General features: G+C 53.1%; 1 protein-coding gene across 1 annotated transcript in view; it reads left to right on the top strand.

Moving 5' to 3' along the window:
• PIEZO2 (piezo type mechanosensitive ion channel component 2) overlaps nt 1–16523 on the top strand; it is a 356262-nt gene that overhangs the window by 199364 nt on the left and 140375 nt on the right. Inside the window, exon 5 of the mRNA XM_079108940.1 lies at nt 15027–15189. Coding sequence (XP_078965066.1) covers nt 15027–15189 — 163 coding nt within the window. The remainder of the gene's footprint in view (nt 1–15026; nt 15190–16523) is intronic.

Below are 16523 nucleotides of genomic sequence, written 5' to 3'. Positions count from 1 at the left end.
TTTGGTTTTTGCAGTGCCGGGGATGGAACCAGGCCTTGCACGTGGTAGGCAAGCTCTGTCCCCCTGGGCTGCACGCAGCCCTTTTATCTTGACACAGAATCACACGGGTGTCGGGCACACTGCCATTTCGATGCATGCACAGGTTATGTCATGACCAGGTCAGATGATCCGTCACTTGAAACACTCACTGCTCCTTTGTGGCGAAACATCCCTCTGCTGGCTACTTTGAAGACACAGTGGGCTGCTGCGAGCTGGTGGCCCTCGGTGCACAGGCAGAGCGGCAGAAGGTGCTCCTCTGCCACCTGAACCCTCGGGCCCGCTGGCAGCCCAGCCTCTGCAGCCGCGGTTCTGCTCCACCTTCCGCCAGCCGGGCATTTGGGCTTCCACAGGGGTGGAGTCACGCGGGGACAGGCTGTGGGACTGGTCCGTGCCACCTCACAGTGTCCTGCAGGCTCACCACGTTGCTGCTCACATAAAAGGACTTCATTCTTCCCTGCGCGGCATGCCGCCATGCTGTGCCCAGAGTCCTCTTCATCGTCCCTCTGCTGGTGGGAGCTGTTCCATGCCCTGGCTTGGCCACGTGGAAAGGGCTAGAAGAAAGGTGGAGAGCAGACCCCTCCTGGACGTACAGCACTGCTTCCCTGGACCTGCACCCCAGGTGGGGGTCCCAGGCGCTTCCATCTCGAGCTTTCCGAGGAAGCTCCTGCGAGCTCCAACGGGGCCCAGGTGCTTGCCGTCTGCAGTCTCACCACCAGGGCGCGTGTGCTCCTTCCTCATCCTCCCACAGTTAGAAACTTAGTGACTCTTTTCACTCCTTTAATTGCCTTTTTATTTCCGGAAGGCTTGTGACCTCTCCTTGTGGCCTGTCATTCACTGTTGGATATAACGGACGCGACTGCCGATCCCGAGAGCCTTCATCTGCAGCTTCAGAGCAGAAACGCTCTCAAAGCCAAACCTGTTAGCCACACTTTCCATGGCAACCTGCCCTGACCTGAGTCGCCCAGAGCAGGGAGGCCACATTGGCCAGTGGGAGGTGACCAGGGGTGTGTGAGTAGGGCCACTTGCCAGTGCTGCATTGGGTCTGTAGCTTGTGCCATTCTGAAATTGGGAATCTTCAGACTTGGAAGGATACTTGGCTGCGAGAGTTTGGGGCATTGGATTTGTACTATCTGCATTGTGGCCTCACAAAAATGCCCTACCTGCTTAAAATAGAAGAGTTTTGCTAGAGATTAGTTTGTTTTACTGTGACTGCACCAAGAAATCTATTTTATGTCATAATCCAGTGCAGCACAAACTTAGTTTCCATGTTTCAAAAATGCCAGTGCTACACGCTGGTATTTTTGACCCACTTTTTTTCTACTATAGTTCAGAAAAAATAAAATGCTGATTGACGCACACTCGATTTATTTTATAATGAATCCATCATGACCACTGGCTGGAGAAGTTCTGGCCTGGAAGGGTAATGCCCAGCAGGAGGCGCTGTAAGGCAGAAGGCAAACGAAGGCTATTCCTATTGAAGCTGCCTGCTACGCGCCCTTCCCCACAAAGGTGACAGACGCTGCTGATTCGGGACATTTGCAGACTGAGCCTCAAGGACACGTGAAAGCTGCTCTGCCTCCAAAATATGTGCTGTGGATTAGATTTCTGATCCTCAGGCTTCAGCTCAAGCAGGGCGACCTCCTCTTGGAGGCTGTGTCCTCCGCCAGACTGGAGTAAATCACCCCGGTTTAGTGTCTGCCGCCGCCAGGCAGAGGTTTCACGGCAGTAACGCACGGGCATTTGCAGGCCAGCTCAATAATCCCACTGAGAGTTTGTTGGGACTCCGAGTGGCTCAGAGGGATCACAGGGGCCAAAGAGTGTCTTCCAGGAAGTAGGCTGGGCCCCACCGTAGGCAGTACTGGGAGGGAAGGTCTGGGGAGACTCCTGGCCATCCAGCAGTTGCAGGGAGACCCTGGGAAGCTCTTCCTCAGGTGGCTACCACTCTGTGGGGCAGCAGGCCTGGCCAGGGCTCAGGGCTCAGGGCGGGGGAGGGACTGGAAGGGGGGAGCGAGCCTGCCCCTCTGGGTCACCTGTCCTGCATCTGCCCTGCCAAGACCCAGAGCCCACAGCCCTGCCGACGCGCTCCCCCGACACGCTCCGCAGCCTCGCGGCAAACTGCCCGCTCCTAACCCAGCACCACGCGGGGCCAGGACTCCGGGAGCATCAGGAGCTTGATCACGCAGCACCACCAGTGCCTCAGGGGCTCCTCTGAAACCAGAAGGCCATTCTGTGACTCTTCAGCTGCCATCTTCCACAACAAGTGCAAAGAATTCCTCAAATCTGCAAGGACGTTATTGTCACATTTTAAAGTTTAGTGTATCAAATCTTTGGTCCAAAGCCTTAAAATAATTCATTATCCAGACCAAAACTTCCTCCATAGAATCTCATCACAACCCCTTACTTCTGTTGAACGGCAGATTAATCCACTGCTGTTTTCCTTCTCTTTGAGCATTTTGTTCAGTGGTTCTGTGTTCAGTGAACAAATCAGAAAATTGGGCAGTGAAAGAGGATCGATAGGACTTGAGAAGGGAGGGAAAGCTGAATTTGGAGCCTAGTATGCCCTGGGGGATAGTACCTGTGCACACCTGGGAGTGCTGGTGCACACCTGGGCATACCTGTGCACACCTGGGCATACCTGCACACACTTAGGGGTACCTGTGCACACCTGGGCCCACCTGCATGTGTTCTCATCCCTCCCATCTCTGTTCAGGCTTCCTCTTGACAAGGATTCATGAAGACCCTTCCTGTCTCGCCCTATCTTTCCACTTTCTCTCCTCTTCTCTCCCACCAGTGCCATGTGCACATGAGGGGGGTCCACGGCAGCGTGCCTGGCCCTGCAGAGGCTGGTTGTGTAGCAGTGTCACATGAAGGTGTTGGTGCAGGTGCTCTGGGTGCGAGAGAGTGGCTCCTGCCAGGTGGAGGTGGCAGGTGGACCAGGCAGCTGCGGCGGTTTGGAAACGGGCTGCACTAAACACAGAACCGACGTCCCTCGGTATATGAAAGAGAAGGAGAGCCAGGTTTCTCACTGTTGGGACGAGGATTTTCTACAGGGGAGGCAGAGGCCAGAGAGAACCCCGAGATATTGACCGAAGTTGAAGTGCCAGAAGGAACACAGGAGGTCTTCACATGGACTCAGCAATACAGCAATAGCTGTGCATGTGCGTCTGCATCCATGGAAACAGGGGCAGGCGTGTTTCCTGGTCTGCAAAGCCGGGGGGCTGGAGACGGTGACGGCCTGGCAGCAGTACCCATGGCAAGTGCCAGACCCGAGAGCCAGCCGGAGCACCTCACTCAGCTCAAGGGAAGCAGGGCCCTGTAGAGGAATGGGCCAGCAAGGAGGAGGGCTGGGGACAGAGAGGAGAGGATGGGCTCAAAGCCCCTGGAGGAAGTGGGTGTGCTCGGGGGCGACAGGAGTCGCTTCCGGGGCTCTCATCGCCAGAGGGCAAGTCGAGCATCAGTACCAGCAGCAATGATTTCAAAACACAGCCCATTCCACAGCACGGGCCTCAGGGATCCACAGGGACTGCGATTAGCTAGTGACTGATTAATCAGAGGCAAGGGGAAGTGTCCCCTTGGAGCACAACGCGGTCAATAATGGTGGCTGTGGCTGATCTCCACCGGGCAGCCATCACAGGGTGATCAATGCAGACAGCAGCAGTCACTGCAGCCAAGGTGGCGGGATACCGAAAACCGCCGCTTCCTAGCCTGGCTTGCTTCAAGCGGCTCGCCGCCGCTTCTTGCTCTTTCGGCCCGACCAGCAGGACAAAAGACACGTACTCTTCCGAAGTTCATGAAGCAGCTTCCCTGTTATTCAGATAACACCCTCAATATATAAGCAGTCTCATGCATAAGCAATTGTAACCAGATATGTCCATCCAATCCTGTTAAAGGTCAAGCGATCACTCACTCAAGCATACATGTAAAGTATATCTGTCCACGCGCTAGGCGGCTGAACTGATTATCATACAGCCAATTGTAAACGCGTCCTGCCTCCCTCCAGGCATAATCAGGACGTCGTTTGCTCTCTGCCAATCGCCATCTTTAGATGCACTTGGCGTAACCCTGGGCCCCGGGTTTCACCTGCCACAGCGGGAGGAGGTCTGACAGGAACAGGATGTGTCTACACCAGACGCAAGTACAACCAGGAGCCGTCGGCTTGGGCAGGGAGGCCCACAACACCAGCTCACTACACTGCGGAGGCGGGTCTGGATCGTGGGCCTCCTGGGCTGCGTCACCAGAGGAACTCAGCTCTGTGTCTGCCAGCCTGTGCGGGGGCGCGGGAGCCAGGCAGAGCCCGTGTAATGGGACTGTGCTCCCACAGAGCTCAGGGTGAGGCAGCAGTGTCCACTCCTGGACCCCAGGAGGCTGCAAAGACCTGAGAGCAAGGCAGGGAGCAGGCGTGTGTCAGATGTCAGCTGCGTGGGAGGCGGTGCGGAAGGGAGTGGCCTGCGTGCCCCCTGACTGGGATGATGCCCTGGTGGTAGGCAGGGGAGTCCCGGCCGGGAGCCCAGCCTGCAGGACCCTGAGCACTCCCTCCGGGTCCGGGGCGCCCTTCCTCTGGATTCCTTGGCCCGGCCTTTGGGGCTCCCCGTTTCTGAACTCACATTCTTGGCCGGAATCGGACAGACACTGGCTTCCTTCGCTCCCGGCCCACAGCCCCAGCCACTGCCAGGTCCAGGTCCAGCCAGGCCCCCAATTCCCCTGGCAGGCGGGGACTTCGTCCTGACACCCGAGGGGCGCACCTGCCCTTACCTTGTCACTGAGGAAACGAGGTGCCAGACGACTCTCTGCACTCATGTAACAAGGCACCAGCTCGCGGGTGCTCGCCAGCAGCTCCGCAAAAGCCTTGGCATGCCCTTCAAGGCCGTGACCTTGTCGCCCACCGCCTGCCTGACACCACAGCACAACGAGAGCACAGTCAGCTTGCTCACCGCTCCCTGGTCAACGCACGGTTTCAGACGCCTGGCACACCTGTGTCCCCGTGGCCTGCTGGGTGCACACTGGCCATTTCCTCTGTGGCTGGGCCTGCACACACCCTCCTCTCTGGCCGTGTCCTCCTCGGCACCGCCTGACCAGGGCCTGTCTGCAGCGATGGATGTTCACACACACGTGCTGAACCGAACCAGCAGGAGGGGGCCCAGTCTGAGGTCGTCTGGCCCACGGTTCATGCTGGTTTCTTTGTTCTCTGTTACCTCGTTGTAGCGACATAGAAACTCCTTGCTGTCTTCAGACTCTGTGTCACAAAGAGATGTCTGGGCCTCTCCTGCAGCCACGTACTGGGGAGCTTATTTTCTTTTCAGCAAAATTATTTGAGGTTCATTTTTCTCAAGCTTTTCAAGGCAAGTGGGAGGGGACATCTGGTCCACGGCAATGGCCAGCATGGTGGAAGGACGGGGATGTCTGTTGACAGTGTTGTCCCTGTGACCCCGTCTCCCTCGAGCCTGCTGTCACAGCTGGGCAGCGTGGCCAGCGCCATGTTCATGTGGGAGCTGCCCAAGACTGCGCTCTGCTTTCCTGAATGTTCTAATGGCATCGTCTCCTTTGCTATGCATAAATACGTGGGGACTTCAAACAATGATCTACAGGAAGTGAGATGGTGAGAGAGAGCACTGAATGAATACCCTCCACAAAATCAGAGAAAGCAAGCAAGGAAAAGACCAGTGTCCCACAGTAGTGTTTAGCACAGCCAGGACAGGGAGTCAACCCCAGTCGATCAGGGGATGACCAAGAAAGGCAATAGTATGTCCGTACACCGTGGAATACTATTCAGCCTTGAAGAAGATGGAAATCCTAACATGTGTGATCCACAGATGGAACTGGAGAACACCACGCTGAGCGAGACAAGCTGGGCTCGGAGAGTCAGAATCTACATGTTCCCGCATAAAGGAAGAATCTACAACAACTGAACACACCAAGACAGAGAAAAGTGTTGGGCCACTGCCTTCGGCTCTTTATTTTCGATAATCAAGAAGAGAATATTTCTGAGAGGAGTTCAGAGCCAAGAGGGGCCACTGTGGCTTCTCCCTTGGTGAGTTTGTCATGGTCACAAAATCAGCACCAGGGCATGGAGAAGGCGTGAAAGGAGAGGCCAGCGGAGTTAGGGAAGGACTCTGTCCTTTACTTAAGTGTCTCTGACAAGCTTGAAAAAGCACGAGAGGCTTCATTCGAGTCAGTGTCCAAGAAGAGAGTGGAAACTCCGAGTGCCGGAGGCTGTGAGCCCAGCCGCTGGGATGACAGCGCCGCTGTCGTGGGGGGGTGAGAAGCAGCGGAAGCAGGCGGGGTGGCGTGAGGGGCCTGAGCACGCAGGGCCTCTGGACTCTGCACTGCGGATCGCAGGTGTTTTTTAGGATTCACGGGGCAAAAGGAGTGAGTTCTATTGTTTTTGAACTTTGTTTTGTTTCTGTCCGTTTGTTTGCTTGTGGCCGGGGAACAGCAGTGGTGTGCTGAGCAAGACTCCGCAGCCAGCACTCCAAGGAGGAAACACCGGATTTGCAGATTGCCAGTTTCCCACTGAGGTCACCTCAGCTCCGTGGGCAGGACTCTCAGGGGGCGTGGAGTTGGGGAGAGCGGTACAGGGCAGCTCTAGCGCTCTCCTCGAGAGCAGCACACCTTGACAGCGCCCTCAGCAACCCCATCCTGTTTTCCACCCCTGCCAGCCCTCCCTCCAAACAAGGGCCACACCAGTCACACAGGCAGAAAACCCAGCAGCTGGGTTTTAGAACAGTGTCCTGCATTCCAAGTGGACATTGGTGTTAGAGATACGGGGTGAGGCAAGGAAGCAATCAGACCGTGTTGGAGGTAGCTCCGCAGAAGGACGTGCAACCGGCCAAGCCTGGCACAAGCAGCCTGGGCAGGGAGGCCACCTATTCCACCCCTGACCCAGCATGGCCCTGCTCGATGGGAGGAGCCGAGGTTATCTGATTGGATGATTCAAAATTGGCGGCAAAAGGAGGAGCTGGAGTTGGATCGGACACCTTAAGGAGCTGGAAAATGGTTACATTTTAACCACAGGATTTCCTAACTTCACATGGCTCCATTATACACCCTGGAGTTTAGATCACAGAGAACTCGTCTGTGTTAGCGCGTTGACAGAAGAGAAAACCACCTTATCTTCTATGAGCGACTGCGGCTATGAGCTGAGTGGCTGGGACCAGCTCACACACAGGTGCAGACACTGACGTAAAACAGGCAGATGGGGATCACACGAGAGTCCACACCCACTCACACTGAATAATTGGAAATCGGCATTTAGCTGTGGCGTTGGTGGGAGAAGCGGTGTCCAGATCCGCAGAATCAGACCCACCCTTTGCGCATGCGATTTTACCTGGAAGCCCAGGGTTTGCATATTGAAAGCCACTGTTCATAAATGTGGCATTTATCCCCTGAGCCTCATCCCAAGCCCTTTCCCTACCATCCAGTACACTCGTCTTGCTCTGAGTGGATTGCCTTGAGGTCAGCTAGATGCTAAATTAAAAGCACATGTGGGAACATGTAGCGGGGAGGCCGTAGCCGTTGAAATCAGGGTTCCTGTTTCCTTTATCAAGTTTCTGTCATTAGATATACATTCGCTTTGTCTGCTTTTAAAGTCACAGGAGCTGAGTGACTGCTAGTGACCTGAGTCAGGCAGTCATGTTTAAGTCATGTTTAAGCTCCCAGTGGGGGAGCTCTGGGGGCCACCAGAAGTCCCTGTGTCCAAGCACTTCAATACCTCCTATCTGTTTAACAAAGCTCCTTTGAGATTCTAATCATGTTACTGTAATTCCTTAAAGCTGCCCTGCTATGGATGCTGCACCCAAGGATCTGCTTCCCGAGTTACATAACTGCAGTTGTTCCTGTGACCTTTTCTACTTGTTTTCCAACATTGCTTCCCAGGGCTGCAGGAGGGGCCCTGGCAAGGGGCAGGCAGTGCCCCACCCCTGAGCTGCACCCATCCCGGGAGCTTCAGAGGTCGACCACGGGGGTTCTGGCCCGCTTGCTCCTCCACACCTGCATTTTATATGTACATTAGATGTAGATAGACACAAGACCTTTATTTTTTATTTTCATGTGGTGCTGAGGATCGAACCCAGGCCTCACACGTGATAGGCGAGTGCTCTGCCACTGAGCCACAGCCCAGCCTCACACCTGCATTTTCCATCTTTCCTGTTCCTGTCTGAAATTCACTATCCCCTCATTTTGGCTTTTCATAGTCCAAATGAAATTTTAGAGTTGGGAAGATCTTGCAAGATCTTATTTTGTAAGTCAAGAAAATGAAGCTCGGAAAACCCATTGGTTTGCCGGTCCATACCCACCTGTCTCCCTTCTTCTCTGGAGGGACAGGAATGGCAGTTGCGTGTGACTGGTAAGTCACTCGGGCACAGCCATGAGTGTATCAGGTGCCCTCGTCCTTCCCAGTCAAGGGAACCGGCTCGATGTCTCAGGCGTGCTCTACCAGGAATGTGACGCGTGCGCATCTTCTGACTTACAGAGGACATGGAGCAGGAAGGGTTGCTTGTCAACAGGAATGAAAACTAGGCAGAGCCACGCAGGGGGTGTGCCTGATGCTGCCCTGGAAGGTCTGTCCCCTCATCCCATCCCTTGGGCATGACCTCTGGACAGTCAGTGCTTGTACGTTGACCAGGTGCTCCTCATGCCGCCGTGAGGTATACCCCTATTTGTAGACGCAGGCCTAGATCACACACGCATTCATTGCTTCATGCCACCGTGAGGTGTACCCCTGTTCGTAGACACAAGACTCAATCACACACGCATTCATTACCTCATGGTATTTTATGTTACAGATAAGCCTTAATTTAATCTATCTGTTCTTTTAATCCACCTGTTCTCCTCTTTAAGGATACGTAGGTCATTCCTAATTTCCAACTCCATTGACTCCCTTTGAAGATATAAAATCACTTTCTGAGCACTTAAGATCAAGGGTGACTGTCACAAGATTGACCACTGGTGCAATTTCAGCCACATTTCGGTGGGGAAATGGCACATGGATCTCATTGATTTATGAAAACAGGACTTCTTCCATGTAAAACCTGGTTGGCCTATTTGCAGATGTGGCATTTACTTGAAATATAAGGTAATGATTGTTAAGTGCCCTGAAGTGTGGACTCGTGGTCACCCGGGGCAACTGGCACATGCACTCTGCTATGTGCTACCCTGGGTGCTCTCCTGGACTGTTGGCTTCAGTCAACACCTGTGAGGAAGAGACCTCTTAAATCTACCTTCTCCTCCTTGGCTTCTGTTCTGGACAGACATTCCATGTGACCGCCAGCCTCAACTGTCCCCTGCAGTGGCCCAGGGCACACCTCTGCACATTGTGTAGCCCACCTCCTGGCTACAGCCAAGCTGTCTCTTGGGCCTCCCTGCCCTTGCAGCCACCTTCTTCTTTGGCACCACATCCTCTAAGGCTCTGCTTGTGTGAATAGTTTGCAAAAATATCCAAATGCACTATGGCCTGACCCTGGCCTGCCTTTCTCTTTCTGACTGTGTCTGTGGTACACCTTCCAGGCCAGCATCCATGCTTAGACACAGTGCCAGGCACGGAGTTAATACCTAATCATTTATTTTGGATTTATGGATAAAAGTGTCTGCCAGATTGATCCATTTAGTGTTCATTAGATACAGTTCACGTCTCTTGTTTTGGAAATGTTTTCTCCAACATATTTATTTAACAAAGCCAAACACACGTTTTAATGATAAAAATCTCCAATTTTGTCAATTAAATCTGCACATGCAAATAGCCAAGGCTGTATTCACGGCCCCTGTCTGTCTGACCTCGGGCCATTTCTGGGCAGTAGTGACAGGAGCATCACAGGGCTCTCCATCTGCATCACAGGGCTCTCCGTGGCCACTGTCTCATGGAATTCTTCATCGGTGTGCCATGCACCCTACTTTCCTAGACTCTGTGGAGGGCCAGCAGTGTGTCCTGGAGTGAGCAACCTTCCGCTGGCCTTCCCTGGTCACACACACTGCCCCGTATGTTCCAGTCCCCGGCATTCAGAGATGGACAAGACAGCAGGCTGCTGTCAGGCAGGTTTGCAAACAATTGGGAGCTAAAGTGTTAATCATTTTCCAAGCCAGTGTGAGTCTGGAGGAGGAGGGGGCCCATCCCTTTATGAAACCCGTGGTGGAGGAGGACCTTAGGAAGGGCTCTCCACATAGCTGCAGAGGGTGTCTTGACAGGGGAGGATCGGAGGCATTTTTGGCGAGGGGAAGGGACTGCACAGCAGAGCAGAGGGGACACACCTGCATATTCTGGGTGCTTCAGAATGGCTGGAATTTGGGGTGGGAGGAAATCATAGCAAGAAATAGCACCTGGAACAGCAAAGACCTGGGGTCCTGCTCATAGGCCACCTAAAGATGCAGGGTAGCTTGCACTTCAACCTCTGAGAAATAAACTCTGGCAGCAAGGTGGAGCCTAATTGGCAGAGAAGACAACCCCAAACAAAATAGTCAGGATGTCATTGCAGAACTCCAGAGCCCTGAACTGGGTCGTGGGGAGAGACAGAGGAAGAGTAAGGGCCTTCCCAGCTTTTCAACGAGATGGGAGCTCCCCGCTCCTGCCTTGGTTACACACTGATGGTGGCACCATGTTTACTGTCATGGACACACAAGGAAGAGCACATCTGGAATAAAGACAGCATTTGGTTCTGAAAAGTCATGGAATTCTGAAGAGGAGATGTCAGGAGGACAGGGAGAGCTGCTACTTTCCTCAGGGAGCAGGTGGGTCTGCCGTGTAGATTTGAAACCATCATGGAGATGCCCGTTGGAGCCAGGGGTGCATGTGCCATCCAGATGGAGTCCGGAGGAAAGAAGGTGGAGAACAGAACCCTGTGAGCTCCCCCTCAGCACTCAGGTAGGAACAGGGAAGGGAGGCAATGGAGGTTCCAGGATATTCATAGGTAGGTGGGGAGCTGGAGGGCAAGGTGAGAGGATCAAGGGGGAGGAGGCTGGAAAGCAGATGAGGCTGATGTTGCCTCTGAGACGCTGCAAGTTGGAATAGAGTGGGAGGATCCCTGGGGACCCCCACAGGGCACCTCCAGGGCAGCGTGTGGGCGGGAGCCTGGGCACTGGTGGAGGATGAGTGAGGCCGGAGCCTGGTGCAGTGAGCCTTGGAAGAGGAAGTGCAGGATCAGAAAGCCCTGGCTCACTGGCAGGCTGTGCTCCTGACTGTGCAGTGGAGCCAAGCACTTAGCCTTCCCTGGCTTGGTTTCCACGATGTGTGAGATGAGGGAAAGGAAAGACCATCTTCAATCCTCTTCCAGCTCCAGAACTTCAATGACTTGCTCAGCAAGTGGGTAAATTGTTGGGCAATTAGATGAGAAAATAAGATGAGCTGTCACTGACTTCTGCAATCACTGGAGACCTATTCAAAAATAAATATTTAGGAGAGCTCTACATTAGCACATCATGATGACAAACACCTGGGAATTTCAAGGAGGGAAGGTCTGTCTTGACTCATGGCTTCAGAGGTTTTCAGTCCATGCCTGGCTGGCCCCTGGGCCTGGGCCTGAGGTGAAGCAGAACATCATGGTGGAAGGGCATGGTGGAGCAGAGCTGCTCACCCCGGGGTGGCTGGCAAGCAGAGGCAGGGCAGGAAGAGGCAGGGATCAGGGACAAATACACCCTCCAGGTCACATCCCACTGTTCTCCTTCCTTCAAGTAGCCCCCGCCTCCTGCAGTTTCCACGACCTCCCCAAACTCCACCCAGTTATGAACCCATGGATCCATTGACAGGACAGAGCCCTCATGACCCAATCATGTCCCCAAACCCCACCTCTGAACATTGCTAGATGGAGGTCCACGTCTTCCACCCGTGAGCCTTTGGGGACATTTCATATCTAAACCATAACAATTGGTACAATTATCAAATTATTCATTCATTCTAGTCAAAAACCTAGACCAGTGGGCATTTGGTTTACCTAGCATTTCCCCAAATCCCCTCCTTGAGAACTAGCTCTGCAGAATGTGAGATGTGAGAGGGAAGTTTTAAGAAATGGTTTTGTGGTCAAATAAATTTGGGAAACAGAGACTGAAATAAATTCGAATGAATTGCTTGGGAACTTTTCAAGTCTTTTACTATGATAATATGCATTATCAGTTTCTAATAGTTATTTGACCAAAGATTTTTTTTCTTTTGTTTTAATGCACAGCACTTCTGAGGACTAACATTCTGAAGAAAGTGCTTTATTAAATAACGGTCTAAACAACACAGAGGGAAGCTTCATTGATAAGATGCCTCTGAAAGACATCAGATCCTAACCTGTTTCTCGTGCACAGCTTTCGTTGCAGTCCTCGGCGAGGACGACTGCACGGCTTTGTGAACTCAGCAAGCCGAGTCCACAGTTCTGCACCTCCACAGCCCAATAATCCCATTCCCAATGGAAACCGGAGCCAGCCCCGGCCCGTAGCTGAACTCTGTCACAGGGGGTGGAATGGTTGCTTTTGCAAACTAAGTTCATTTATTCCTTAACGTACGTGTGCTGTGAAATGTCTCTTTGGGGATCAAGAAACACAAAGTAGAGATTGTTATTGGAAGCCGCCGGCTGGAAGCCAGGAGCTCAGTGCAGTTCGCAGGCGGGAAGGCGGGGCTGGGCTGTCTGCAGCTCAGCGCCCTGCAGGCAGCTGCGGAGGCCACAGCTGGAGCCCAGGCCCTTTCTCTCAGAACCCCTACCAACCTCTGCTTGGCGGGTGCCTTTTGTAAAGTTGATACTCTGTTTGTTCCATGAAAGAGCTATGATAATCTGTCGCCAAAATCCCAGCCACCCTCCCGCTTCAGCCCCCTGTGTTCCCCAGTCTCTTTCCCCGACCGACCGGCTCTCCTTCTCATTCCACGGTGTTGCCCGGATCACCTTAGGCCTGCTGTCGAGGTACACAGGGAACCTCGCGTTTTCCCACGACAAAATCTATCATCTGATTTCATTATTATGAATCTAGTTTGGCTGAAGCTTTTTGAGTTGAATTCTCTTACTCTTGTCGCAGATGAAAGAAACGTGCTAGTAAAAAAGTAACACCTGGTGTTGGTTCATGGAGCACGAGCTTAGAGCCATTTGTAGAAACGATCGCAGGTCGGTCCCTCTTTCATCATAGAAGCCATCTGGACTGCTCTGCAGGCTGATTCCTCGAGGTGCCAGACCAGGAAGCCCTTCGTTAATTGGCTGTGGACAGCTGTGTCCTGCACTGTAAAGGGAAGCAGCCTGTGGAGTGAGGATCCTGACTGGGCACAGTGGGGTGTGGAAACCGCCTACCCGGCTGTGCAGACACTGGGGACACTCAAAAAAAAAAAAAAAAAAGCCCTTCGAAACAACAGGAGTGTGGCTTGGCTCCTTCACTGAGCACGAGCACCGCAGCCTAGACCTGGGGGCAGGCGGGGCCTGGGGGACAGGTGGGGCCTGGGTGGCAGGTGGGGCCTGGGAAACAGGCGAGGTCTGGGGGACAGGTGGGGCTTGGGGGGCAGGTGGGTGGGCCTGGGGGGCAGGAGGGCCTGGGGGGCAGAGGGCCTGGGGGACAGAAGGGCCTGGGAAACAGGTGGGGTCTGGGGGGCAGGTGGGCCTGGGGGACAGGTGGGGCCTGGGGGACATGCGGGCCTGGGGGAGATGATAACACCCAGCTGAGTGTGCAGGCAGCCAACACAATAGTACATGCAAAGCTCTCGGCACAAAGAAAAAAGTTCATATTCAAAAGAGTGTCGACGTTTTTTACCAAAATGTTAATGATGATGATAATGATATTCTTGAGGGTCTTGCTGTTTATTATTTTTAAAGTTCTTATCACAGTGTACAATACACACGGTATGAAAGGTTGCTGTGTGTGATCACACGGCACGTAGGAATGTGTACAGCCGGCCTCTGCCTGGGGTTCGGCATCCCCAGAGCCAGCCACTTGCAGAGTTTTCCTGGGAAAACCGCGTCTGTACTAGGACTGCGAGTCTTGTTGCCATGGTATCATGCCCTGAGCCACAGGCTAGCCCGAGTGTATCCCGTATCACATGCAGCCGAGGTGATACAAAGCACTCAGGAGTACGGCAGAGGGCACACAGGATCTGCCACCATTTGAGGGACCCAGGTGTCTGAGGACCTGGGCTCCGCCCCCCATCCTGGGGCTAGTCCCCTGGGGATACCCAGTGCCCACTGCGTATGTGTACACCTAGGCCTGAGGAACGTCCCTGGCTCTTCCTTCCTGTCTCCAAGCGAGTTTTACCTCCCGTAAACACCTCTCCAAAGCCTTAGGCCTCCTCAGAAGTCGCTCTCTGGATTTTTCCACTGCTCGGCTCCCCTCCAACCCTGCCAACCCTGCGAAGACTTGGGCATTCTCTGTAGCGTACCCAGGTGTTCTCCACATCTGGGTTCTCTGGACGGCGTGGGCAAGGCAGCAGCCCTGTCTCTCGGGCATGTGAGAAGCCTTCTGCAAGAGGGAGACAGTCACGCGGGGCCACCTAGCCCCATGCCCGGGTCTTCTGGTTATCAGTCCAGGGTTTCTCCTCCAACATCAAAAAGAAACCTACTAGATCAATTCTGTGGACCATGTGGGAGACAGGAATAATCAAGTTCGCAAAAGAGCGAAGAGGTCCCGGCTCGAAAAGAGCTCTAACGTTTTCTCTGCTTTCTTATCTAGCTTTCATCTACATTTATAATAAAGACCTTCCAACTGCCAACGTAGCTGTAGCTTCAAATTGCTCAGCTAGATTGCAGACAACTGCGTTTGGGCCAGACATGTGGTTTATTTGGCTCTAATATAATCATGAGCGTGTTTTAGAAGTGATTATTGCTTAGAGTTCTCCATAATATTTCTGAAACTCCTGTAAAATGCTGAACTACCTCTGAACCTTAGTGGATTTGTATAAGACCCTGAGGTCAATGAAAAGCCTTCTAATACCTCTAGACACAAACAGCATCTTTTATTTTAAATCATGGAGAGTACTGGAATGCACTCTAAGAAAGTTAACCATAAAAATAAAAAATCAACTAAACTTCCTTCCTTTCTTCCCTCCCTAGCTTGAAGGGCGCCGACACAGGCAATGGGATAAGAGTGTTCGTGCCTGACATTGGGATGTTCATTGCCAGCCTGACCATCTGGCTCATCTGCAGGAACATCGTTCAGAAACCAGTGACAGAAGAAGCAGCACAGTATAATTTGGAGTTTGAAAATGAAGAACTGGTAAATCTGACTGTGTGTTTCCCTCCTGATCCCCAGGGCCTTGCCCCTTGCGTGATTGTGGCGTTGTCATAGCTGGGCGTGCAGAGTCTGTGACTGACAGAGCGTGCGGCAAAAGCCCTAGCCGTCCCTCTGCCAAGCCACCTGTGAGGTCTGCTGGGCATTCCTGTCATCCACACATTAGCCACCTGGAGACAGGTGAGGGACCTTGAGTGCCTATCCTCAAGAGGCCAGCGCGAGACCCCAAGCCGTCATTGGACGCTCAGGCAGAGGGCTAAGGGCAGGAGTCAAACATCAGTTCCAGGTATTATGAGCCGCTCAGTCTGGAGATCCCGGTTATCGCTGAGTATTTGGAGGGAGGGGTCATCATTGAGACCCAGTGGACTTTGAAGTCAGATGCAGAGGCAGACGCGCTGGCTGTATGTTCGGATGACTGTCCATTTTCTAGATTGAGTGTACAGGTCTCAAGGCGTTGCTCAGTGGTAGAGCGTGTGCCTAGCATGCATGAGGCCCTGGGTCAATTCCCAGCACCAAAAACCAAACCAAACCAAAACAAACAGCCAAGCAATGAATAATAATGCATCCCGTAGCTCCCGTGAATACTGAGTAAATATAAAACGCACGCACCTCACGCGGGGCCTGCTCTTCGTCCCTTCCACACTGGTCTCCAGCTTGAGGAGAACCAGAGTCCCCTCAGAACCCTAGACACTTAAGCTGGACAGTGTGTTTGAGGTCAGCCCCTCAGCGAGAGAATCCCTTCTGCGCCTCTTGTGACAGATAAACACGAACGAATAGCAGAGGTTCTCGTGGAAAGAGCGTGTGTCTCCAGGGGCAGATGCTGTTTGCCACAGGCTCAGAGAGCTGGCCCTGGTCAGCTCTCGGCAGACCAGTAAGGCAGTGGTCAGGGCTGACGGTGGGAGGTGCCATCACGGGCCCCAGTCCTTCTCTGGGACACTCCATTTTCAAGTTTAGACTAGTGGGATCTGTGCCGTTTGAAATTTGTGTAGGTTGCTAAGCCTTGCACATCATGAACCCTGTTATTAAAAATACTAATATACATTCTCTGAGCATCTCCTTCCAGGCTTTGAAAATGCTGAATGTCGCTGTCGGGTTTTTTCCTTCTTGGTTGAGTTTGGCTTGGGTCCATTTAGATACTAACGTCCATTCTCTCAGTTCTTCCAGCCCACAGGGTACCCAGGAGGAAGACTTGGAGGTGAAGCCTCCGAGTGCAATCTACAGGGAAAGATTTCTTACTCTGGCAATCTGGGCTTGAGTCTGAAAGGAAGAAGGGTACACAGCCAAAATGCGCAGCTGAATTTATTTCCCTTTTGAAGGGC

This window comes from Sciurus vulgaris, assembly GCF_902686455.1.
Source record: "Sciurus vulgaris genome assembly, chromosome: 13".
Classification (NCBI taxonomy): Eukaryota; Metazoa; Chordata; class Mammalia; order Rodentia; family Sciuridae; genus Sciurus; species Sciurus vulgaris.
This window is presented reverse-complemented; position numbering and strand designations above follow the sequence as displayed.